Source organism: Oryzias latipes, chromosome 13 (assembly GCF_053564925.1).
Source record: "Oryzias latipes strain Hd-rR chromosome 13, Olatipes_Hd-rR_3.1".
NCBI lineage: Eukaryota > Metazoa > Chordata > Actinopteri > Beloniformes > Adrianichthyidae > Oryzias > Oryzias latipes.
The window spans coordinates 31562649-31587764 of record NC_136249.1 but is presented as its reverse complement, the minus strand read 5'-3'; the positions used below and the strand labels follow the sequence as shown (position 1 = coordinate 31587764).

Below are 25116 nucleotides of genomic sequence, written 5' to 3'. Positions count from 1 at the left end.
GATTTGATCTTTTTTCCTTTATTGTGTTTTATCATTTTTTATTGTGAAGTGACCTTGAGAGCCTAGAAATGCGCTTTTAAATAAAATGTATTATTATTATTACTATTAAAACCACATCTGAGTACATCCCACCACTAGACTAACTATAATAAGACTTTTGTAATTAAATCAAACATCAATGGCACACTTCTTGGATATTTTTAAATTCCAGATTTGTAGAATTTTGAATACAGTTTAAAAAAAGTGTCCATGTTCAGCGCACTGTCTAGTGGGTCTAGATGACCCAACTCCCAATGTTAAAGTGCCTAGGATAGCACAAGGGTTAAAGGAGTTTAGTTTCTGGATTGCAACAAACCTTTGTAAAAATCAACAATTCGTCAATGCTTGACAATCAAATTAAAATGCATTAAATTAAACATAACCAAGTAAAACATTTATGTAAAGCAATACATTCAAATTAAACAATACATGGAAATATAACAATAATAACATGATGGTTTTTTTGAATAAAGGAAGGCAAAGTCTCAGATGTTGGATATCAGTTTAGTCTAATTTTGCTCTCAAAAATAGACAAACCTGACAGTAACATATACAAATAGATATGATATAGATTTTCCTATTCCATATTTTCTTTAAATGAAAAAAAAGAACGATTCCATGTGTTGACATTTTTCCCAAAAATGCACAAAACTATAGTACAACAGAGTTTTAGGGCCAGTTTACAAACAAAAAATGTTATTCAAAATTATAACTTTAAGAAAAAGAAAAGTAAATCATTAGAATTATTAAATTATATATTTTTTGTACCCCTAAAATTCTATCATACTATATAAATAACAAATACAAGTTTGAAATGATGTCATGTGACATTCTATTTACATTTTGAGTAAACAACATTATGGGGGAAAATGGAAAGTCTGCATCCTAGACTTCTTTTTTTAAACTTTATTAACCAAATTGCCAATGGTTACATAGTATCACACAAACACAGACACAATTGAACAAAGGAAGAAAGCTACTTCTAAAAAAATTAAAAGAAAAACAAAACAAAAACCAATTACAGAGCATATTACTTTTAATCAAAAACTTAAAAAAAAAGGGTGGTGGGGAGCAAAAAAGGCAAATTATTCAAATAATAATTTTCAAATAATAGTATTTTTTTCACATATAAAAATGGGCAAGAAAGGTTTGTTATTAATATATTTACATTTATGAAAATAATATTTGGCCTGAATTAAATTAAGTTAGTAGATCCTGTTGTCTTCCTTGTATTCATAAAACCTCAAGACAGTATTTTTTAAACAGAAAGAAAAACTGGGTATAACACGTTTTTGCAGCAAGTTTAGAATTCCAGATCAGAATGTTAAAGTATGTGTGCAAGTCCAAAATAAATGTGGAAAGGTTCCAACATGAATGTTACAGTTCAGTCTGCATCCAATGTATAACATCGTTATCAGTTAAAAAGTTGACAGCGAACAAAAGAAGAAAAGAAAAAGAAGTTCAGCGACAATAAACAAACGAAAATAAGAAGAAAAAAGCCCTCCTGCTTCAGCATGGCGTCTAAAGGCTCCGAATTCAATCAGGCAAAACGGAAGTCTCCTGTTTCCTGCTTGAAGCTGGGTCCTGCACAGCAGCCCGTGCGAGGCTGTCCTGGAGACCCCGCGCTGCCTGCACCTCTATCGTCTCGGGTGAGTTTGTTCAAATGTAGCGATTTCTCTATTAATCCGAAAAACTGTTACGAAGCTGCAATATGCACCTTCTGCGGACAGTCCGCAAACTGCACCGCTACCGCAATCGAAGCGCCACATTGCCCTGCGACATGGCAAACAAGCTAATTTTCCACCGAATTCCCAAGCATACCCCCCTCATCAAGAGTATTCCAACATTAACTCATATTTTGCTTGCAATGAGCGATAGCTAGCTGCGCAGTTGCGTTCACACTTCTAAAGAGACAACAACGCAGCTTTGTGTCGATTGAGTCGCGTTACCGCTGCGCAGCATAAGTGCCCAAATTGTGCCACTCGCTGGTTTGTTTTGAATGTCAAAGGCTCAGGCTAGCTGTATGTCTCAATATTGTTGATAGCTTGTTAGCAGATTAGCATGCTAGGCTAACGAAAGTCAACCCAGATGCGTTAAAATGACTAAATCTAGGAGTTAATCGACCATTAAAATCAACCAAATCACACAGATTGTGTCGTTAGACTGCAGTGAGAGTCTCGGTAGTTGTTTGTTGTGTGTAATATTGTAAATACGCTTGCTAAGCTTCTTAAAAACACCAGAGCTAGCATGTAAGAAATCGCTGGTATCCATTCATATCCTGCGCTCCGGTTCTCCGATGGCTAAGATCCGCTACTTCCAATCACCGGGTTTCTGTCATAGTTTCGCTGATTTTTCCGACTGGAGACTCGTCGTTTTGCTGTGGATTAAAAGCGATAAATCTAGTTGTTGTTATATGTGGTAAAGTAGGGGGGAAGCCACACTTGGGCGGTGTGAAAACCGCGCTTTTTCAGGATGATGTTGTGCATTGCTGTCCGCTGGTTGTCGGTGTTCTAGTAGACGCAGGTTCTGCTAGCTGAGTGTGTGGATAAGTTCTGGAGCTCATCGGGTTCTGATGCTTTTGAGCGTTTATCGGAAAAGTCGAGGTGGTCCAGCAGGTCTTTATGTAAACTCGACTAGTTTTTAGTGGTAAATCTTGCTTTCTGTATTTTTGCATGACAAGAAGCTGTATTTTATTCTCGGTACTAACTCAATAATTCAACGCCTCAATAACAGTTTTAAAGCTTTCCCTATTTCACTTATGATCGTGTTTTTTTTTAAAATACGATTTTTTCTTTAGATTCTGAATGAGTTCTTTACCTTGTCTGCAATGTTTACACATCATAAAAAAAGCATGAAGATGACCCAATCACACATGTCAACAACATAAGTCACTGTATTTGAGATAAGAGTAATGGCTTGTAGTGGAGAGACCATCCCATCAGAGTGCAAATTTAAAAACCTGATCGACTCAGTCTGTAATAGAGTTACTAGGGATAATAATCGTCTTTTTGGTTTTAAGTATAGCTTTAACAGAGAATTGTTTGAGGGAGATTCACTAAGATGTAGTCATCTTTTAAAGCATCCCTACATTTATTTAACAGTAGTCTTTAGTCCATTGTAAAATTGGATGAATTTCAATCAAGACTGATTAGACACACAATTTTTTAATTCTACCTTTTCTAAGTAAAAAAAAAAAGGATACTACTAACTCTTTTATCCAAATGTGTACCCATTTAATTTCAGTTCTGTTTTTTAAGTTAAAACAATCGGGTATGAAAATATTTGTAAATGTGCCACCACAGTTTCAGTTCAAATATTGACGGGGATTGTTGTTGTCAGTACCTTAAATGTTAAATGTACCAAGTTTTATATTAACTTAAACAAACCCCTTTTCCCCATCCCTGTTAGTTGTCATGGATGATGAAGATGGCAGGTGCCTTCTAGATGTAATTTGGTAAGTCATGGCTGACTCGGTGAAAGATTGACATCTGTCATCTGCATCGTTGTAACGCACATCTCTTTCTCCTGCAGTGACCCAGAAGCTCTCAACGATTTTCTTCATGGATCTGAGACCCATGTAAGTGTCTTATAGAGCATAAAGACAAAAAAAAACCTGCACGCAAAGTTTGTATAAAATCTACACCTGTATTTGACGTTCTAATATTTTATAATTGCTGCTTGCAAGACCCTTGTACTAAATACACCTTTGAGGCCTGTGTCGATGCACCCTAAAACCCCAATCCCTCACTGCTGTCATTTACCTTTGTACTGCTTTTTCTGCTTTAATGGTCTCTGCCTTTTGGATTGCATTGTGTTGTTTTTTAACAAACTGAAAAACACTGGTACTAACGCATCCCAACAACAATTTAGCTCCTCTGTCGCTTATCTTTCATTGGTTCTTTACGTTCTGGGTTCTGAACTGTGTTCTGCCCTTTCCTTGCCCTCTTCTGTTCTTGTCTGTCTGTGGTGACTTTTGCCTGTTGGGTCTCGGGTGGCTTTGGTTTGTCTGTACGGTCATTGGCGGACGTGTCTTTAGTTGGACACTGACGACCTTTTGGATGGTTCGAGTGACCCCTCCAGCTCGTTCTTCTCTACCACTGGGGTGAGTAAAATCCCCCAATCTTTGTCCCGCTGTTGTCTGTCCGCCTGCATTGCATGCCCTTCGAATTCCTCCTCCTTTCCACTAACACGTCTCACACTTTACGGGCGTTGGTTTGCTGCGGTTTAACGATGATTTTGTCAAGATTATATGTCTTTTTCGTGCCGATGCAGTCATTCAGATTCATACCTCACCTGGCTTCACTGACTTCCCTCTTCTATTGTACTCAAAGGGCCATATTTCAGAGGTCCAGCCTACAGTCTCGCTGTCGGCCAATGAGTCAGCCGGGCTGCCCAGAGTCAGTGTTGACCTGGACTTCCTTGAGGATGACGACATCTTGGGTGGATCCCCAGGAGGAGAAGGTGGAAGTAACGGGATTGGGACGAACCATGAACCGTGCGACATCTTGCAGCAGAGCTTGGCGGAAGCCAACATCACAGAGCAGAGCTTACAGGAAGCAGAAGCCGAGCTGGACCTGGGCTCCTTTGGGATTCCAGGCCTTACACAGGTGGTTCAGACGCTTCCCGATGCAAGCCTCGCTGGGGCGGGAAGTGCTGCCGTTGGCGTAGGAATAGGGGGTCCCACTGCAATCTTCCCCGGGTCGGTCCCGAGCACCACTTCTACTCCCCCCAATGCCACCGCTGATATGCTGGGCTCGGTGCTCGCCCAGCAGGGCCTTCAGCTCCAGCATCCGGTTGTGAACAAGGCCATCAGCGTTCAGCCCTTTGTGCAGCAGGTGGGCCTGGGAAATGTGACCATTCAACCCATTTCAAGTCTCCAAGCTCTTTCGAATGGGAACCAGTCAGGACATTTGGGCATTGGACAGATTCAGGTTGTGGGTCAGCCTACAGTTATGACTATTAATCAGTCTGGGCAGCCGATCCTGGCTAAGGCCATGGGTGGATACCAGTTGCATCAGTCTGGGGCTGAGATGTCCGGTGCTGGTTCTCAGACAGGGCTTGGAGGCACAGGCGGCGGGCTTCTGATCCAAAGTAACAAAGCAACTTTGAGTTCCCCAGCTTTAAATGGACCGGCTGTATGTGTCAGCAGCGCCAACAGCAGTGGCGGGACCATGACGGTCCCGTCTGGGCTTGTAGGATTTGGTAGCACCCCTCTAAGTTCAGGAGTCACGTCCCAGGTACAAACCCAAGGAGGCCAAATCATGCAGAACGTGATCATCCAGCGCACGCCCACACCCATTCAGCCCAAGCCCCCTCAGGGTGGACCCATTCAGCCTAAACTTTTTAAACAGCAGCCGCAGCAGCCATCGCCCCAGACCCTCCAAAACGATGCCCACAAGGCTCTCGGGATTCAGCAGATTCCAGTTTCCGCTGCTCAGAATGTAACCTTCCTGACTGGCAAACCCGGTTCTAATGTGGTTCTGAGTACGCAAGCTACAACACAGGGCCCCCAGTTTCAACAGTCTCTTTTCAAGCAACAAGGCCCACAACCATCTGGCAAACCGCTCAGCGTCCACCTACTAAACCAACCAAGCAGCTTTGTTATTCCCTCTCAGACTGTTCTTCAAGGTCAGAACCACCAGTTCCTCCTGCCCCAGCTGCAGGCTGGCGGGCAGATCCTGACCCAGCATCCCGGTGGCCACATCATCACAAGTCAGGGTCCCGGTGGACAGATCATCGCAAACCAAATTTTGACTGCAAACCAGAACATCAACTTGGGTCAGGTGCTGACTTCACAGGGTTCCTCTGGGGCAACCCACATCCTCTCTGGACCCATTCAGCTCCAGTCTGGGCAGATGGCCACACCGGCCCTCTTTCAGATGCCCGTCGCCTCGCTGGCTCAGAGTCAAGGTCAGACGCAGACCCACACCGTCTCAGGGGCTGCGCAGACCGTTATACAGGGCATGCCAATCCAGAACCCCCTGACCATGTTGGGTCAGGTGGAAGGACTGAGCCCTGCGGTCAGCCTTCAGCCGGCTCTGCAGCCCCAATCGGGTGGCGTCCCCAGCAGTACAGGAGCAGCGACCGTAGGTCAAGGCCAGCCTGGAGAAGCCGTCACTGTGCTGGGAGGCTCTGCCGACGCGGCTGCTCACCCCACGCAGCAGCTGCTACCACAGTCCTCCATCCTCACCATACAGCAGGCTTCCTCTGTGTCCTCTGCTTCCACCGTGCCCACCTCTTCTCCGTCCATATCGGTCTCCACCGCGTCCTCAGTCACAGCAGTGGGGCTGGCCCCCCATCAAGCTCAGCACAGTCCAGGGAGGCTACTATTCACAAACCAGGGCCAGAGCATGATTCTGAGCCAGGAGTCTCTGCAGATGTTCCTACAGCAGGTCAGTGTTTTTCTCTTCCTTCCTATGCTTTCTGGTGCACATAATTAACAATATGCTTAAATGAATAACATGCATGGAGTGGGATGTTGTTTTGACTTTTTTTCTTTTGGTTTACCATTTCACTTCCTCCCTACCCCTCCTCATCCTGAAACGGTAACTTGTACTATCAGGAGCACCGCCATCAAACAGAGTCGACCCCCTCTGTGGGCGTGCCGGCGTCTGTAATCATCAGCAGCAACAGCATCTCTACCGCGGCCCCTGCTGTCCATGATAGCCAATTAGCTGACTCTCCCCCTGGCCCATCCCACATGACAGCAGTGGTAAAGGTAGAAAATGCCCCTTTAAGTTGAGCCCCACCCACCTGCTGCTGCTGCTGCTGCCACAACAATGTTTGGTTTTCTCTTTACCGCTCCTGTGCATCACTGCTTCCAGCTGATGATTCTAGTCAAAAATTAGTTCCTCTGCGTCTTTGCTTTCCCTGCGTTGCCTCACTACATGCCAAAAATTGACATTTTTCTAACTCGCATTCATTTTTTTGTTTGAACGTCTGTAAAAAGCCAGAACCGTTTTCTTGTTTCAAACTGTTGTGCGTCCATTTGTAGTTTTTGGAATAAACTCCACGGTGGCCCTGAAGTGCAAATCACATCAGATCACTTGGTGCAAAACAAAATAAAGATCACAATGATAATTAAGAAAGCAAAACAAAGAATACATTTTAAGAAATCAAACTAAAATTCCAAAAACCAAAATGTAAAAAAATAATTTTTTAAAACTTAAGTAATTTTCAGAAATCCAAATCAAATGTTTAAAAAAATGAAAGAAAATGAGGAGCTGGTTGTGGTAGGTATGGGATGTCACTGAGTGGATGATGATGCTTTGAAAAAGAGGGATAAGAAGAAGAAGGTTTTGTCCAAAAGCTGGTAAAGAGTTGATTGAGCAATCACTGAACGTTTGGAGTGGACGGCCGAAAACTTAAACACTCTAGTTTTCTGATGATGGAGGACATATTAAAAAAAAAACAATGTAAGCTTATGATTGCATTTCTGAACATTTCTTTTTCAAATCTTTGTGAATCGGATGCAGTTAGGAGGGGAAGGGGGGGCGGGATTGCTCCAAACCAATGGTTATGCTTTTACAATAGATCAAAAGTGGAGGAAGACGCTGTCATGCCAAATACCTTCCGGTAGAAACAGTAAACAACCATCATCATCCAATCAGTGTCATCCCATAATACCCACCTTTTCTGGTTTGATTTTTTTAACATTTCATTTTGGTTTCTGGAGATTACTTTTGAAGCTTTCCTCTTTATCTTATTACTTTTGGAAATGTGTTTTTGGAATGACGTTTTGGTTATCTAATTTCTAAAATCCAGTGTCGTTTTCTTATCATTTATTCCGTTGTTTTTTTTTAATGTGGTGATCTTTAATATGTTCTTTGTGTTGATGGATTCACTGATGTGATTTGAACTTCAGGGCCACAGCACCAACATAGTCTGATGTAGTCCTTTCTGTTTGCTGCATGACTGACTGTCATTTGTGCTTCTCCTCTCTTGTCTTGCATTTCTTACATCGTCATTACGCTTTTCTCTCTAGTTTGATCACCGCAGTACCCCCTCAAACCAAACCAAAAACCAGCAGGTTCCCTGTACTTTTCCCCTGAACTCTTTGGGGTCGTCTTATTTACAACCGCAGCCCCACAAACGGGGTTTCCTTGAGATTCACCAGTTAATCATCACTTAATTTTATATATAATTCCTCTCAACGTAAAGAAAAGGAGAAATCATGGTGCTTCTACTACTTTAACTTCAACATCTTCTAGATTTTGAACTTCGATAATCTGCTTTTGTTTTGTTTGCCGATGTTTGACCTTCGCTTGTGTGAGCTGAGGTTGGGTGATGCGTTTAAAAAGAAGAAAGTAATCAGAAATTTGTTTGGCTTGTTGACTCAATAATCACTAAATTGACTCCAAATGAGTTTGTGTTGAAGTCACCCAGCCTGGATCTGTGCCAAATCTAAACTCCGTTAATCATTTTACGCTTGCGACTGTATTGTGAGTTTTGCTTTCATGTGAGCTTTCATGTTTGCGTTCGAGTGTCAATACTGACATGATGTGATTCCGCATCAGGTACCTTCCAGCGCAGCTCAGCAGCCTCTGAAGATCCAGGGCATGTCCCCGTCGCTGACCACTCATCCTACGACGCCCCCAGTGGCGGAAAGCCCCCAGCCTTCCCAGTCTCCCCTGGTTCTGAGCCAGCAGATCCAGTCCCCGCATCATCAACAGCGTCCTCCGTCGCAGCCTCAGCCGCAATCTCAGACCCCCTCGCGGTCGTGCACGCCCTCGTCTCACCCTTCGCTCTTCATCGTCCCAAATCAAGTGGCAGAGTCCCCCAAACCCGTCCCGCAAGTCCAGACGCAGCAAACGCCACCCCAACAGCAGCACATCCAGCTTCAGCTCCAGCCCCTGCCCCGACCGCCCTCGCTGCCCGCCCCCTACCAGCAAGAAAGGCCTTCGATGTCACAGTCGCCCAAACCTACTCCCGCACCAGCAGCGGCGCAGCACCCCTTCACTCCGCCTCCTGCCAGCGCGTGTGCCCCCGCCGTGGTGAAGACCCAGATCCCCATCCAGGGCTTTACCGCAGTGCATCAACAGCAGCTGCAGTTGGTGGGAGCGCAGATCCAGACTCTGTCCTCCATCAGTCAACCCTCACCTCAGCAGAAACAGCTGTTGGAGAAGCTGCACCAGGTACTGCCAGCTCAACCAAACGCCGTTCACAACCCTTACATTTCCTCACCTCTTCAGTATTTGGTGTGTTTTTTGGCGACTTGCTCGTCAATCTAAATCCGGTTTTGGGACCTCGATGTCTGTTCTAGGTCCAGCAGAACATCATGCTACAGGCGAAAGCTCCTCCTCAAGCCCCCAGTCAGTTTATCTCTCAGCAAGATGTGCCTGTCGATAAAACGATTGCTTCGTCAACCAGCGCCGATAATCCCGCTCAGCTTCCCGCAATGCTGCAGCCGACATCGGTGCTCGTTAAAACTCCCGCTTCAGGTCAGCTGCAAAGTCCCGCTAAAGACGTAAAACAGGAAGTTCATAAACGCAAATAGTTTTGTCTAATGTTAACTTATTTTTTATGTTTTTAGTATCAAGTGACTTACAGGTTTTCTCAGGAGCCCAAGGGCCAGCACTGGTGAATCAGTCTGTCTCTCCTGCCAGCCTTACCCAGCCTGCACAGGTGCGCCGGCCCCTTTGGAATTTTTTACAATTAGTTTATGTCAAGCAAAAAGAAGACAAACATAAGAAATATACACTCACCGGCCATTTTATCAGGTACACCTTGCTAGTACTGGTCTGGACCCCCTTTTGCCTTTAGAAGTCCCTTAATATGTCGTGGCATAGATTCATCAAGGTACTGGAAAAATTCCTAACTCTATTTGTACCAAGAGGTCGAAGTGTGCCAAGAAAATATCCCCCACACCATTATACTACCACCACCAGCCTGAAGCGTTGATACAAGGCAGGATGGATCCATGCTTTCATGTAGTTGATGCCAAATTCTGACCCTACCATCGCAATGTGGCAGCAGAAATGGAGACTCAGACCAGACAACGTTTTGTCTGTAAACCCTAGTGAAGGTTGTGGGTGAAAATCCCAGGAGGTGACTTCAATCACCTTTCTTCCCTGTTCTGATGCTCGGTTTGAACTGCAGCAGATTATCTTCACAATGCCAAAGTGTAGTGAGGTACTGTCATGTGATTGGCTGATTAGAAATGTGTGTTGACAAGCAGCTGGACGGGTGTATCTAATAAATTGGCCAGCGATTGTATAAATATATAAACCCTTTCATACAGATATACCTACACATGCAAATGATGCCATTATAATTACTCTACTTAGGGTTTTTAACATGTTCTTTTAGCATTTTTCCCATTTGAAAAAAAAATATAAAACTTCATTTCTGAGTGTTTCTTTATTCAAATCCTCTTCAATATTGCCCGCCATTTTTGTTGCTCCTCTAATATTAGCTTGGGGTTGTGAGGGGCTGGAAGCTGGTGGGAGAGGGTGTAAACAAAGGGATGATGGGATATCAGTGGAGGCTTACTTCTGCGCCAACTGGCCCGCCCACAACTGGGAGGCGAATTTCTAATGAACTTCTGCCGCTCTGCAAAAACTATGTTCTGATTCAAGATTTGAATAAAGAAACACTCAGAAATGCAATTTTGAACTTAATTTTCTTTAAATATGTTCTCCAAGCGCAGATCATTTATAGAATCCATGTGTTAATAACATCAAATTACAAAGATGGAGTGCTTATTGATTACATTATTCCGAGAATCTTTATGACTTGTGAAGTATTAAAATACAGTGCTTATCGATGGTCGTCGGATAATATAATTGCATTTTTCCAGAAATCTTGAATGTATATCATCATTGAACAGATGCACCACCTCGCTATGAGATGTATATCAGTTAGTCCTCTAAATATGTTTGTTATCTGTGTTCAGGTTCAGCCAAAGCCAGGAGTGATCAGCTCAGTCGGGGGAATGACTCTGGGGAAAGGTGGGGTGAAAATACAGGTGTTGGGAGCTACCCTGACCCAGATGCCTGCTCCTCAACCCCCTCCTCCAGTGCAAACTCAGGTAAAGCTGGGAGGCCTTAGCACATGTTTCCAGAGGGTCTTTGACACGTTGAGCTTTACGGTTGTAATCTTTGCTTTTCACATCACAGACAACAACAATGCCTTTCGGTGCAGAGCCCAGTAAAGAAGCCAGGTACGCACAACGGCGGCTTCACGGTCTACCTGAAACGTGCTGCACTTTTGAGTGGCTTACCTGTTTGAACACCTCCATGCAGGATGCTGGAACAGCTGAGGAAGCACCAGGGTTCAGTGCTTCACCCCAACTACAGTTCTCCTTTCCACTCCTTTGAGGACACCCTGAACAGACTGCTGCCTTACCATCTCTACCAGGGAACTGCCAACTCCTCCCAGGACTATCAGAGAGGTAACTCGCTGCACACCCCTGTGGTAGAGCGGTTGACCTCTGATCATAGGGTCACAGGTTCAGTTCCCACCCATGTGTCAAAGTGTCCTTTGACAAGACACTGAATTGGTGGTTACAGGTTGGTGTGTGTGTGTGTGTGTGTGTGTGTGTGTGTGCTTGACTGAATGGGATTTGTGACTGCAAAGCACTTAATCAAGGTGGAATAGTGCTTGATTAAGTACAGTAGGGGCGCAACGGATTACAAAACTCACAGTTCGGATCATTTGATTTGAAGAGCTGAAGTGTGGCTAATCAGGATCATGGCTGAAACGTGATCCGTTGCACCCCTGCAGTACAGCGTTCCCTCGCTATGTCGTCGTCCACCTTTTGTGGACTTTCTATTTTTTGCAAATTGTTTTCAGTGCAATTTCGAATTGTTTTTATTTATTTATTTATTTTTTAAGTGCAATGTGTTCTGTGTTCTGATTGGCTGGGGACCTGAACAAGTCTCCTCTGTGCTGTGTCTCCTGTACAGATATGTGCAGTTTGCCAAATCTACAATCTTATTTTTCTATAAAGGTTAAAACTTCTAAGAGTTTAACAAAAGAGAAAAAGTGTATTCGCTCAGGCTGATGTCGCGATGACGATAAATTTGTGCAGGCTTATTTTAAACTCTCAAAGTTCAAACTTTCAAAGAAAAACGTCAATGTAAGATGAATGTAAATGCGTACATAAATCTGTACAGGAGACCCAGCAATGGAAGAGATTGATTGACAAGGTCTACATCTAATCAGGACGCAGAACACACACAGGCTGTTTAAATAAAAAACATACAACATTGCACTAAAAAAATCTGTAAAACCGTCAGACTGTAAAAAGCTAATCGTGAGGGACCACTGTACTTTGCAGATTTTAATCTATGGCAGGTTATTTTTTAGAGCGTAACGAGGAACCACTGCATACGCTATTTACATCCTGCGTTCTCCACATGTACTGTTAAGATTGCCTTCCACAGTTTTCCTAACCGTTTGGGCTTCTTTGTAGTGGATGAGGAATTTGAGAACGTCTCCTGCCAGCTGCTAAAAAGGACCCAGGCAATGGTTGACAAATACCGTCACTTGCTCTTCGCAGAGTCAAAAGTAAGTATCTAAACTGGCCTTGTTGGCTGTTGGCTGTTGCTGCCGCCCCGTTTGTGGTGAACTGATTTTGAACCCACCGCTTTCGGCATTTAAACCCGAGCAGAGACTGGGCCCCTCGGCAGAGATGGTGATGATCGACAGGATGTTCATCCAGGAGGAGAAGATCGCCCTGAGTTCGGACAGGGCTATGGCCAAGGATAAACCAGGTACGCCTGCTGGCTCCTCCTCCTCCTGTTGTGTCGGTCAGCAGTTATGTAATGGCTGATGGTACTTTGTGTGTTTCCTTGCAGAGGAGTTTTTGGCAAGTGTGCGAATGTTGGAAAGTGTCTCTGTGCCGACGGAGCCCCCCTCAGTGAGTGGAGTGGCCCCGATTGACCCCCCTGTCCAAGCACCTGTTGCCCCTGCTTCAGCGCCTCCTTCATTAAACGTCGCCCCAAATCCTCCGCCTGCATCTGCTTCCGCTCCTGTTCAAGCTCCTGCTCCGGTTCCGGCGTCGACTCCCACGCCTCCTTTCCCCCCTACCAAGTTGGTCATCAAGCATGGTGGGGGTGGGGCATCTGTGTCCTGGTCTACCAGCTGTCCGTCAGTGGCTCCGGCCAAACCCGCTTCTGATCCTGTCAGCCAAAGCTTCAGTCGTGCTCCCACCTTGTCGTCGTCGTCGTCCTCCTCCTCGCTTCCCTCGGCATCCTCAAACTCCCAGGAAGCAGACGACGACGACGACGTCGCTCTCCCTCAGCGAACCAGCAAGCCGCCCATCAAGACCTACGAAGCTCGCAGGAGAATCGGTTTGAAGCTGAAGATCAAGCAGGATCAGACGGGTTTCAGTAAGGTGGTCCACAACACCGCTCTGGACCCGGTGCACACGCTGCAACCTCAGCCGAGCAATCAGGCCACGCCCCCGCCTCAGGCTCCGACCCAGTCTGAAGCCGCTGTTGCAGCAGATGCAAAGCCCCACCCTTTATCATCCCCTCTCACCACGGTGATCAGAACTCAGTCCCACGCGTGCACAGCTTCCTCTGGCTTCTCGGTTTCCATGACGACCACTCAGAGCAACCCCCCTCTGAGAGGAACTGCTTCCTCAGGTGGAGCCCCATTGTCGTCGTCCTCCTCTTCTTCATCCTCTCACTCCTGGCCGTCGTCCACCTCCTCATCCTCCACTCAGGTGAACGGGACGCTGGATCACCACAGTGTGGGCGGAGTCAAACACAACCCCGCCTCCGCCCCCACCCCCTCCCAGACAACGTGCCGCCTTCCCCTGCGGAAAACCTACCGGGAAAACGTAAGCCCGTGCGTCAGACCCGGTGTCCCAGGTGGAGGAGATGAAGGTTTGTCCTACCCCAGAGCAACCCCCTCCCCCCCCAGGCACGGGGCCTCCACCCCCCCCTCAGAGCGGACAGTCATAGCCAGCGTGAAGGCGGACAAAAAAGACAGGGAGGCTTCACGCCCCCACACAGAGTCTGGCCACGAAGCTGGACATTTTGGGGGGGCGGTGCAGGGGCTGGACAAAATGAATGAGGTGTTTAACCATGGCATCAAAACCACGCAGCACCATCATCACCCCCTGCTCTTAGACAGGGAGGGGGCCAAGGAAGGTCGCGCGGACCAAGAGGTGGAGGTGCGGAAATACAAGCGGCTGGGTGGGAAAAACAAACACGTGACCGGAGGGACTTTCAGAATGGACCAGCACGCCCCCGGGCCTCCCTCCCCAGAGTCTTCCTACCCTCGAGACTCTCTGCTTCCTGCCAAACGCTGCAAGTCAGACTCCCCCGACATGGACAACGCCAGCTTCTCCAGCGGCAGCCCGCCGGACGACTCTCTGAACGAGCACCTGCAGTGCGCCATCGACAGCATCCTCAACCTGCAGCAGGAGCCGTCCGGCCGTCACATCAAAGGGGGCGGCAGCAGGCCCCATCAGCACCAAAGTCAGCGCGCGGGGGACCTGGCCGCCTCCTCCCACAGACCCTCACTCCCGCCCGCTTCCTCTGCCTCCTCATCATCCGCCTTGGCCCAGCACCCTCAGGTTGGCGGTCGTGGCCACAATGGCAGCTTGGTGCCCCAGACTCAGAGCAGATAACAGCCCCTCAGCCCCAGGCTGGACTGACGGGGGGGTTGACAGGAGGCCGGGCAATAGTCACAAGTAGGCGGGGGGGGGGTCAAATAGTATCACTGTACTATTCTGCCAAGCTGTGTTGTCCATTTGAATTGTCCGGGCAGTTTGAATTTGACAGACAAAGGTTCCAGCAGGACAGTCGAACGCCGGCGCCTTGCCCCTCCCCTTTTTTTCCCTTTTTCCCCAAACGAGGCTTTTCCTTTTCAAAGTTCAGTCATTTTCGCTTCTCCTTGTCACTATTTATACATTCCTTCCATGTGGCCTTAGCAGCAGTCACCGTTCACAGATGTCCCGGCCACAAACGGCGTCCCCGGTGAGCATCGGGCAGCTTGTTTGAACCGTTCCCAAGGCGACAGCAGACAGCAGTTTCACCTGGAACAGATCAGTAAATACGACAACTCTTGTGTCTTGCATAGTCTTATCACAAAGAGACTTCTGCCTTACCGAGGCACACAGTAAATGCAATCCACCGTGTGGTAAACCTGACGGTTCACTTCTCATCGTTTACTAGCAAAAAAGAAGATGCAGATGGCGTCAAAAGGTGTTGAGGAAATATGGAATTATGAAATTGTTTTAGATCTTGGACCCTTCCCTCCTGCTGTGGAATTGCAAAAATAGAAAATCAGTTTTGTTCTGCTTCAAACATTTCCCGGGTTCTTGTTTCGCAGCCTCACCTCTGCTGTCGGTCGGTCATGTCTGATGGACACGTTTCCGCCCGCGGGTCAGTTTCCTGTCTGTCTCAGCTCCGTCACTGTGCACCCGTCTGTTTTTTATTCTAGCTCTGGTGGACAATTCAAACCCAAACGCAGCACAAGCATCCAGATGAGGGGAAAAAAGGAACAGTAATAATGTAAAAAAAAAAAAAAGAAAGAGGAAGAAACAGACCGGAAGAGAATTTGAAGTATAGTATTACAGATTAATTTTGTATTGTATTTATTGTGTATAATGACACTTTTTAAAAAGAAATGTACATTTAGTAAAACTGTAAATTAAACCTTGTTTCTTTTATGAAAACGTTGGTGTTTGCTTTCTTTTATTCTCCAGTTTAGATCAGTTTGACCTTAAATTTGGAGGATCCACAAAAGCCCCATAAAAAGCAAAAAATGATCAAAACTGGATTCTTTTTAAACTCCATGCCATTAGAATAGATAGTTTGAGATTGACAGAAGCCATGGAAATTTTTAATCTGACTTTGAAACAATAACGATTGCATAGCATGAGGTTGAAGTGACTGTATGGACTTCTAATCTAAAAGCTTTAAAAATGTTCAGTGTTATTTTTATACAGATAGCTGCTTTGATTTCATGAAGTTATCTGATTTAAATGTGTTAAATGTCAAAGCAGCACCTGAATTTGGTTTTTGCAAAAATGTTCTCTAATTTGTGATTTTTCTTCAGAAATTTTCTTAAATTATTACTTTAAAATGTTTTGCATCTAGACAAAAACTCAAGATTATTTCTGTCCTTGGTCAAGTTTTGCTTTTTTCAGTCTCTTTTATTTTTTCTCTCTCTAGTTTGGTTTAGTTTTGCTTTTTAACCCCAAGAAAAATAAGATGATGGTTCAGTTCAACATGGAAACACATTTTTAATAAATCAAGATTTTAGTTTTTAAGTGTTTTTTACATTTGACATATTTTCTTTTGCATCTTGAGAACTTGAAGTACTTAATGAATAGTTAACCCTTTTGCTATCATAGGCACTGTAACATTGGGAGTTGGGTCATCTAGACCCACTAGACAGTGCTCTGAACCTTTTTTCTTCAATGATTTGTGATCTTCACTGGTGTCCATGGATTACATGAAATCTTTCCACCTTTATCCACCTTCGTCATGGTAGGGAGAACACGTTAAAGTAAGGGTGGGGTCATCTAAGATAGCACAAGGGTTAATTGACTCAAATTTCTTAACATTTTCCCTTTTTGTTTTATTTTAAATATTTTGCATCACGGCTCTTAACAGACTAACAAAATCTCACATTATTCCTAGTTATTAGTCAAGTTAAGCTTATACTCTGAAGGTAAAATATTGACTTTCTGGAAAAACAATTGTGGGTTTATTTAGTGAAATTGTTGTTTTTAACCCCCTTTAGATAAAAGTTCAACAGCTCAACATAAAAACAACTTTTTAAAATCAAGCTTTTATTTCTTTTAACTAATTTTGCTTTTGCACTTTAAGAACTTTATGTACTTAATGTATGGAGTTAGACTTTTTAGACAACACTTTAGTTGAATTCTGCTTTTTTGTGTGTGCAAAATAAAAGAGAAATTTCATAAATGTATGTAAATTATTTTCCTTTTTTAGTTTTGCATTTTTAGTTTCACTTTTAGAACAGGTGTCTAGGCGGCTCTTTTGAGACATTTTCATGCTTTCATTTAGTCTAGTTTTATTTTTTGCTTCCTACTCCAGAAAAAAGAATAACTCATGTTTGAGTTCAGTTTTCTTTTTTAACCCTTGTACTATCCTAGGCACTTTAACGTTGGCAGTTGGGTCATCTAGACCCACTAGACAGTGCTCTGAATCTTTTTTCTTCAATGATTTGTGATCTTCACTGGTGTCCATGGATTACATGAAATCTTTCCACCTTTATCCACCTTTGTCATGGTAGAGAGAACACGTCAACGCTCATCTTGACCCCATAGGATAGCACAAGGGATAATCTAGGTCTTAATTTGTTTTTGCTTTATTTTTATGGAATTTGTTGGTTTTGCATCTTGAGAACGTTTCACACTTCATGGATGGAACTGATTGACTTTTTACAAACTAAAAACGACAGTTTTAAAGGCCTGATCTGGGTGTGCTCTCCACCCCACAGCCAGCAGGTGGTGCATGGAGGTAGAATCAGAGCTGCATGTTGTGTTGCCCATAGAGCTGGAAAACAGATTTTAAGCAGATGGGAGGTAAATTGTACTCACATCAATAAATAAAGATGCTGCAAATAAATAAAATCAGGAAAAAAACATGGAGGATATCCTATGATTTGCAGCATGGAAATATGGCACAATGGTGATCTGTCGTTCTGAGGCAGGAACAGCGCCACCCATATTATTTATTCACAGTGCCCCCCTGCTCCCCCAGGGTCCACGCCCTCTGGTTTGCTCATCCCGGCCTGCACGCTCTGCCTGTGCTGCCCAGAGTTGCCAGGCATTCTTGCAGGAGGAGGTCTGTGTCATTAAAGGAGGAAGGCAGAGAAGCATCAGCTCTCTTACAGCGAGCAGGCCGAGGACTCCTGGCAGATCTGCAGCTCATCTGAGATGTATTAAGCCCCAGAGAAGAAGGACCCTCTCTGATCTGTCTGCACTGACGCTCCTCAGAGAGATCCTATTTGCTGCCTGAGGTACACGCATACATGTAGCAGCGTCTCCTCCAACACAACGTAGGAGAGCCAAAATATTTTTCCAGACGCCACAAGGCAACGCCGGAGAAGAAAAGATCCAAGGAAACTCCATGAGAACTTGGTAAACTTTAACTTTTAAACTTTAGAACAACTTTTTAGGATCGTTAGAATGAATATTATAACAGATTATGTTGGAAACTGAAAACAAAAGAGAGAAGAAACTGGTTTGATCATTTTTGAAAATCCTCTTTCTGCAAAAGAAAACTGTCAGATTTCTTTGTTTTTCCTGCTTCTTGACTCAATTATTTACGCTGAATTCCTCAGAGACTTGTTGCTCCAGCTGGCGTTAACATTGTTTTGCCTGTTTGAAGCCTATATATGTGTGCAAAGTGTGCCACACAAACCCACAAAACCGATGTTGGAATCTTAGACAAACCTCTTATTCTCTTAGGGTTCTCTAACATTTGGTTTGACTGGCAGACAGTGTTTGTGTGCTATGGCAACACAACATGAAAATATTTCTGGGGGTTTGCCATTTTCACAAGAACTCTTTCCCCACGGGTCTTGTGACACCGCATGGCTTTGCTGCCTGTTTTTTTTTTTTTTTTGGTGGAATTATATCTTTCAAATGCAATATAAACTGTAGAAAAAGCACATCTTCTTGTCTGCTGACACATTTCTGAGCTTTTTTCCATTAGTGTCACCTCACGGTCCAGTTTTCTGCTGACATAAAAGACAGTTTTGGAGATGTTTTTCCATGCAGACTCCATCCCAAAAACGTTTCCTAACATAGAGCGGTCACATAAGTGTTTGATTTTTCCACTGAAATGAAGTGCAGGGGACTAAAGGAATGTCTTACTCACTTTTAGCAACGATGTGAGCCTTGCCTGAGCAAATCCTGATGAAGGGCTGGGTCTCCTGCGTTTTCCATTCAGAGAAAGAATGAACTTTTATTCTGCGATCGTTTATCTTTTCTTTTATTTCTGCATCTGTTGTTTTTCAGCATTTCAGGAGTAGGAAACTGCTTTCAGGGAGAAAAAAAACCCCTGACTTCAAACTAAAACTGGGTGCTGTCCTTCTTGCTGGTGTAAGCAGAGGAGATCTCAAGGACAAGTGAGAAAGAAGATTTCACATAAATACAGGAAACACCTGAAGGTTTTTCCTGACTTCTGCTGCCGGAAATACAGACGAGAGGCAAAGCTGACACTGATTTTTTGGAAGAGGTTTGCAACAATTCATTAGTTGATCGCCATGTCACGCTGGGGGAGAAAGAATGTGAAGAAGGCGCCTGAGGTGGTCCGCACTGTGACAGAGGGGCTGAAGTCTCTGTACCAGAAGAAGCTGCTGCCGTTGGAGCAATACTACGGTTTCCATGACTTCCACTCTCCAAGTCTGGAAGATGCTGACTTTGACAACAAGCCCATGGTCCTGGTGGTGGGGCAGTACTCCACAGGAAAGACAACATTCATCAAGTAAGATCTAGAACCTTCTTTGATTTGTATAAATAACACAAATTCAAGTTCACAAGGAGAGGATAAAAGTTCTGGATTTGGCAGATATCTACTGGAACAGGACATTCCCGGGAGCAGGGTGGGACCCGAACCCACCACGGACTGCTTCACCGCCATCATGCATGGGGAGGTGGAGGGCGTCATCCCAGGGAATGCCCTGATTGTAGACCCCAACAAGCCTTTCCGCAAACTCAACCCGTTTGGAAACACCTTCCTGAACAGGTGAGAGCGGAGGATGTTCCTCTCATAGCCTGGTGGGATGTTTCCCCTCAGGCAGCCAAGTCTGAAATCAGTGGAGAAGAGCCAAAAAAAAAAAAAAAAGATTTAGTGGAAAGTGTTATAGCCCTTTGGAATTTCAAGCTCTTGTGCCAAATTTCAGAGTAAGGAGGCACTTTCCTTATTTGTGGAAAAATTGAGAAAGGGAGCGATATGAGGAAGATGAAAGCTGAACTACTCGGACATCATGAGTACACAGTTTGAAAGGCAGGGTCAGAGGGCTCACAGGGTTCGGGAAAACAGTGGGACAAGGATGACGTCGACTGACCGAGCTGCAAGATTTGTGTGCATGCTTTTCCACTCCGGTAAGAAAGCAGTCGACTGTTTGAGAGTGGAAATCCTTCACAGACCAGAAGGAGTGACAGGAACTGAGAGCTTTTGGACATGGGGCTCCGACTGAGCAGCACTTCTTTCCATAGTCAACGTGTTTGCGTCTCTACTTTTGCGTTGACTTCCTGTTCTGGGAGCCGGTGGGCTCGTTAAGCCCTTAGACTACAGGAAGTCGTGTTGTTGTTCCAAGCCACACATCGTTAGCGGCAGTTATTGTTCGATTCTGGCAGTAATGGTCATTTTCCCTCAGGAAGCCCAGAGCAGAGCGAGCGAGCCTTGAATGAACACAATGGCCTGCAGAGGGAGGGGGGAGATTTGCAAAAAAAAGAAAGAAAGAAAGAAAGAAAGAAAGTTTCTAAACATGTATGATAGAAATGTTTGTAACTTCTATGGCACCAGATTCCAGTGTGCACAGATGCCCAACCAGGTTCTGGAGAGCATCAGCATCATCGACACGCCTGGAATCCTGTCTGGGGCCAAGCAGAGAGTGAGCCGAGGTGAGGGACGCAAGAAAGGTGAGGAGAGGGGGGGAGGTCTGAAGACACGCCCTCCTGATCATCCGCTTACAAACTCATCTCCTTGGCTTGCCTGGCTAACTCATGGAACCAGTTTGCTCCTCCGTAACCAGACTTGGCAGCCGAGCAGCATCCATCTCAGCACTGCGGCGAGGAGAGCAGAGGCAGCCGCAGAATTCTCTTAGCACATCTGGAGGAATCTGTTGTTTAGAAATGATCTCACAAGCATTTTCAGTTCACTCCTCCGCCATGAAACCCATCAATCAAACTGGTCTGCATGAAGAACTAACAAGTTCAAAGGTTCACCAAAACCTTTCCAGAACCGCTTCTTATTTACTGACCTCATCTTTGAACATTTTTATCCTTCATCCAAAATCATCTCAAAACATATTTCCAAAGAACATAATTCCAACTTCTATAACTTTTCCAAATTAATTTTAACAATTTCAATAAGAAAAGTTCACCTCTATTGACTAAAGGCTGGCTAGACAACTCCAGAACCTTGAAATGATTCTTTCGTGTATCTTCTCCTTTGATGCCCAGGTGATGTGACCTCAACATTTTGTAAAGTAACCCTGGTTGGTCGAATGTTTCCTGTAGGTCTGCATGCACTGTTGCTGCTATTCGGTCCATTCATCCATGCAGATCTTCTCTAGAGCTGTGATGTTTTGGGATTGTAGTCGCAAAACTTTCTCTATTAGAAACGTTTGACTACCCAGGATTACATTACAAGATGTTGAGGTCACATCGCCTGGGCATCAAAGGAGAGGATACATAATAAATCATTTCAAGGTTCTGGAGTGGTCTAGTCAGTCTCTGGACCTCAATCTACTAGAGATTCTGTGGAGGGAGCTGAAAGTCCATTTTCCAGCAACAACCCCAAAAACTGATCACAAGATTTAAAAAAGTGAAATAAAAATAAACATCCTGGTTGAATTGACAAATCCATTCAACCAAAATGAAAAAAAATTGCTGTTACCCTTTTCAGCTCTAGAGAAGATTTGCTTGGATGAATGGACCGAATAACAGCTGCAGTGCATGCAAACCTACAGGACACATTTCACCAACCAGGGTTACATTTCAAAATATTTAGGTGAACCTTTGTTATTGAACAATATAAAAGGTGTTTTCTGCACCTTTATACAAATAAATTTACTGGATCCTTTAATTTTTTACATTTTGTTTCTTACAGTTGAAGTTTTTCTATGGTGAACATTACAGACCTCTACAGCCTTTAAGTTTGAAAACTTGCTAATTCTATGACCAAAAATTAGTTTTGCATCACCGTTTGAGAAATCAAACATACCTTTTCTGGGCCTTTAAATGCTCCGTCAGTCTAATTCAGTGTCCAAAGCATTACCACGAAAATTTAGGATGTTTAAAGTTGTCCATAAGATGATTGCTGCCTCTGGGAATGGAAAGAAAAACCCAAGCTCGTCATGTTTCCCATGGTTGACCAGCGTAACGGAACGGCTGATTGCATTTTCCAGCAGGACTTGACCCCAGTGCCCACCAAATTAGTGCATTTCTTGTCCCTTGATACTAACGAAAACACATTTGGGTCAAAAAAAAAAAAAGGTAGCAAAGTAGAATATTTTAGTCATTAAACAAAATAGGACTTTTAGGTTCAGAATTCTTGAATTGAAGCAGCTTTTAGAGATTTATCAGAAGCTGATGACAGGTTCGTGTCGTCGTCGACCTTCTCCCCTCTCCTGTTTCCTTCAGCCCTCCTGCATGTCCAGCTGTTTAGCTGTGAGGGCCTTTTGGTTATCCCGTCTCGTTTGGTTTCAAACAGGTTATGACTTCCCGGCCGTGCTGCGCTGGTTTGCCGAGCGCGTGGACCGCATCGTCCTGCTGTTTGATGCCCATAAACTGGAGATCTCTGACGAGTTCTCTGAGGCCATCGGGGCCCTCAAGGGCAACGAGGACAAGCTCCGCGTGGTGCTCAACAAAGCAGACATGGTGGGCACCCAGCAGTTGATGAGGGTGTACGGAGCGCTGATGTGGTCTTTGGGAAAGGTGTTTGGCACCCCGGAGGTTCTGCGCGTCTACATCGGCTCCTTCTGGTCAGAACCGCTGATGGTGTCAGACAACCGAAAGCTGTTTGAGCTGGAGGAGGAGGATCTGTTCGCCGAAATTCAAAATCTTCCTCGCAACGCAGCTCTGCGCAAACTCAACGACCTGGTCAAGAGGGCTCGCCTCGTCAGGGTGAGAGATGTGCCGGTGATTGGTGACAGGAAGTTAAAGAATACTCTCTGTTCCTGTGAGACGATGGAAAAATGTCTGCTGTGCTTTTCCTGCAGGTCCATGCCCACATCATCAGCTATCTGAAGCAGGAGATGCCCTCTGTGTTCAGGAAGGACAACAAAAAGAAGAATCTGATCTACCAGCTGCCTGTCATTTTCTCCAAGATCCAGCTGCAGCACAACATTTCTCCTGGAGATTTCCCCGACTGTGCAAAGATGCAGGTCAGTTCAGTTCGTTGGTCTTCATGTCTGGACCATCTGGAGGATTGGATCAGCTCCAAAGTCCACTTGATTGGAAAATGTTGGCTAACTTGAGCCTAATGCTTTTTGGTTTTGTTTTACAGGAGCAGCTGATGGTTCATGATTTCACCAAGTTCAAAACCTTGAAGCCAAATCTGATGGCAGCTTTGGACGAGCTGCTCTCCTCTGACATCGCCAAGCTGATGCCCCTCCTGAGGCAAGAAGAGCTGGAAGCCGGCGACCAGCCGGGAGTACAGGGTGGCGCCTTCATGGGAACCCGAGCTGGGCCTTTCAACGAGGGTGATCCCTTCGCAGAGGAAAACGGCGAGGGATGCGAGGAAGAGGGAGACTGGGTGGTGACCAAAGACAAGCCTAAATACGACGAGATCTTCTACAACCTTGCCCCCAATGAGGGCAAACTGAGCGGCCCCAAGGCGAAGGACTGGATGGTGAGCTCTCGCCTGCCCAACTCGGTGCTGGGTCGCATCTGGAAGCTGTCGGATGTGGATCGTGATGGCATGCTGGATGACGAAGAATTCGCCCTGGCCAGTCACTTGATTGAGGTGAAGCTGGAGGGCCACGGCCTGCCGCCCGAGCTCCCCAGCCGCCTGGTCCCCCCGTCCAAACGCAGGCAGAAGGGCTCGGACGCGTAAACTCTCTGTTGTCCGTCACGCTCCAGCTTGCAGCTTTCCCTCAGACTCATGCACGACTAAAACTGAGTTCCCAGGTGTGACTGTGATCTGAAGACCCACTCAGATCGTCTTTGGTTTTATTTTCAAATCGTTCCCAGTGGTCTTTGAATGATGATTAAGCTGTTTTTAGCCGTTTAAAGAAAACCTGCTGTTTTCTAGGACGTAGTTTTTCACCTCTAAGTTTTGGACAGGACTTTTAAACATTCTCCCCCTAGCTTACAGCCCCTCACACCTGCACCCTGACATTACCGGTGTAACAAAAATGGGATTTCAGAGCTATCTAGCCGTACAGTTTTGATCCCGATGCTAGCTCAGACAAGGAAAACGAAGACGTACATAGATCTATTTGCCTGGTAGTGGATGCATCAGAAAGGAGCGGAACAGGGAGCTTGTGCCCCGCCCAGCATATTTTCATAAATAGGATCTTTGTCATATGACATTTTTTATCATCTGCTACAAAACGATTTGAATAAATGCAGTTTTAACCTTAATTTTGAATATCTATTTCCTCCATCTTCAGAAAAATGCCACAAGAACATGTTAAAAACACAAGTTTCATCAGAGCGGGTCTGTAAGAAGTCACACAGATCTCAGTGCTTCTGCAGTTTAACTTTTACATTATGAGCTTTTTTTTGCATTTACTTAGAAGAAGCGAACAAAAGCAGAAAGGAGAGCTGACAGCTCGGTTGGATTTTTCTTTCCAATCAAAATATCTATTTGCTGAGACCATTTTTTTATATAAATGTTTTTTATTTAGTTAGCTGCTCACACCTAATAACCAGTTTGATGCTTCTATACTTCAAAGCAAAGTTTGGATGTTTTTTTTTTTCTCTTTCTGTTGTTGTGAATGTTTGGGAGGGAGACCCTCATTTGTGTAAAAGAACACGCTGAGACTGAACAATGTATTTCTGACTACTGTGCACAGCTCCACCAACTGTTATGGATTATTGCAAACTGAATAAAAATTCCTGACTGTGGTTTGTCTCCCTGGTGACATTTTTGGAAAGACTGAAAAAGTGAGTCAGTGAAAGCATAAAAAAGGAACGTGAGTTCATCTGTGTTTCTTTCCTGCGTAGCTCGCTTGCTTTTTTTTTTTTTTCCCCCAGATCAACAGTGACTCACTCTCCCCACTGCCAAATCCACAGCCTTCTCTTCTCCCCTCTCATTCCAGCCATCTTTCTTTTTTTTCCTGCCTCTCTTACAAACAGCTTCCTCCCCTCAGAGATCAGTTCCTCTCTGGTGGTTCTTTCTGTCTGTTGCCTCTCCTGAAGTGTTCCCTCCCCAGTGTTTCTGAAGGCTTTCAGGTTTCCTTATA

At 44.9% G+C, this 25116-nt stretch overlaps 2 protein-coding genes across 15 annotated transcripts; both read left to right on the top strand.

Moving 5' to 3' along the window:
- Positions 1-1566: 1566 nt before the first annotated feature.
- Positions 1567-15673, top strand: bicra (BRD4 interacting chromatin remodeling complex associated protein). 13 transcript variants are annotated; one of them, XM_023961405.2, is made up of 15 exons: positions 1567-1688; positions 3448-3493; positions 3571-3616; positions 4076-4141; positions 4371-6431; positions 6602-6757; positions 8556-9173; positions 9302-9479; positions 9572-9663; positions 10934-11068; positions 11157-11200; positions 11283-11431; positions 12455-12549; positions 12653-12755; positions 12840-15673. In XM_023961405.2, the coding sequence occupies exons 2-15, from the start codon at positions 3453-3455 to the stop codon at positions 14621-14623; spliced, it is 5568 nt and encodes a 1855-aa protein (XP_023817173.1). In that variant the 5' UTR covers positions 1567-1688; positions 3448-3452; the 3' UTR covers positions 14624-15673. The 13 variants fall into 13 exon arrangements, with proteins under 13 accessions (XP_023817173.1, XP_023817172.1, XP_078786277.1 ...); XM_023961404.2 differs by having other exon boundaries at positions 12650-12755; XM_078930160.1 differs by having other exon boundaries at positions 1629-1688; positions 12455-12550; positions 12636-12755.
- A 2066-nt stretch (positions 15674-17739) lies between these two features.
- ehd2b (EH-domain containing 2b) lies at positions 17740-24778 on the top strand. 2 transcript variants are annotated; one of them, XM_004075264.5, is made up of 7 exons: positions 17740-18112; positions 18995-19463; positions 19548-19724; positions 20508-20605; positions 22419-22831; positions 22927-23091; positions 23214-24778. In XM_004075264.5, exons 2-7 carry the CDS (start codon positions 19243-19245, stop codon positions 23760-23762), a joined length of 1623 nt encoding a protein of 540 aa, XP_004075312.1. In that variant the 5' UTR covers positions 17740-18112; positions 18995-19242; the 3' UTR covers positions 23763-24778. The 2 variants fall into 2 exon arrangements, with proteins under 2 accessions (XP_004075312.1, XP_011480577.1); XM_011482275.4 differs by having other exon boundaries at positions 20508-20623.
- Positions 24779-25116: the final 338 nt, after the last annotated feature.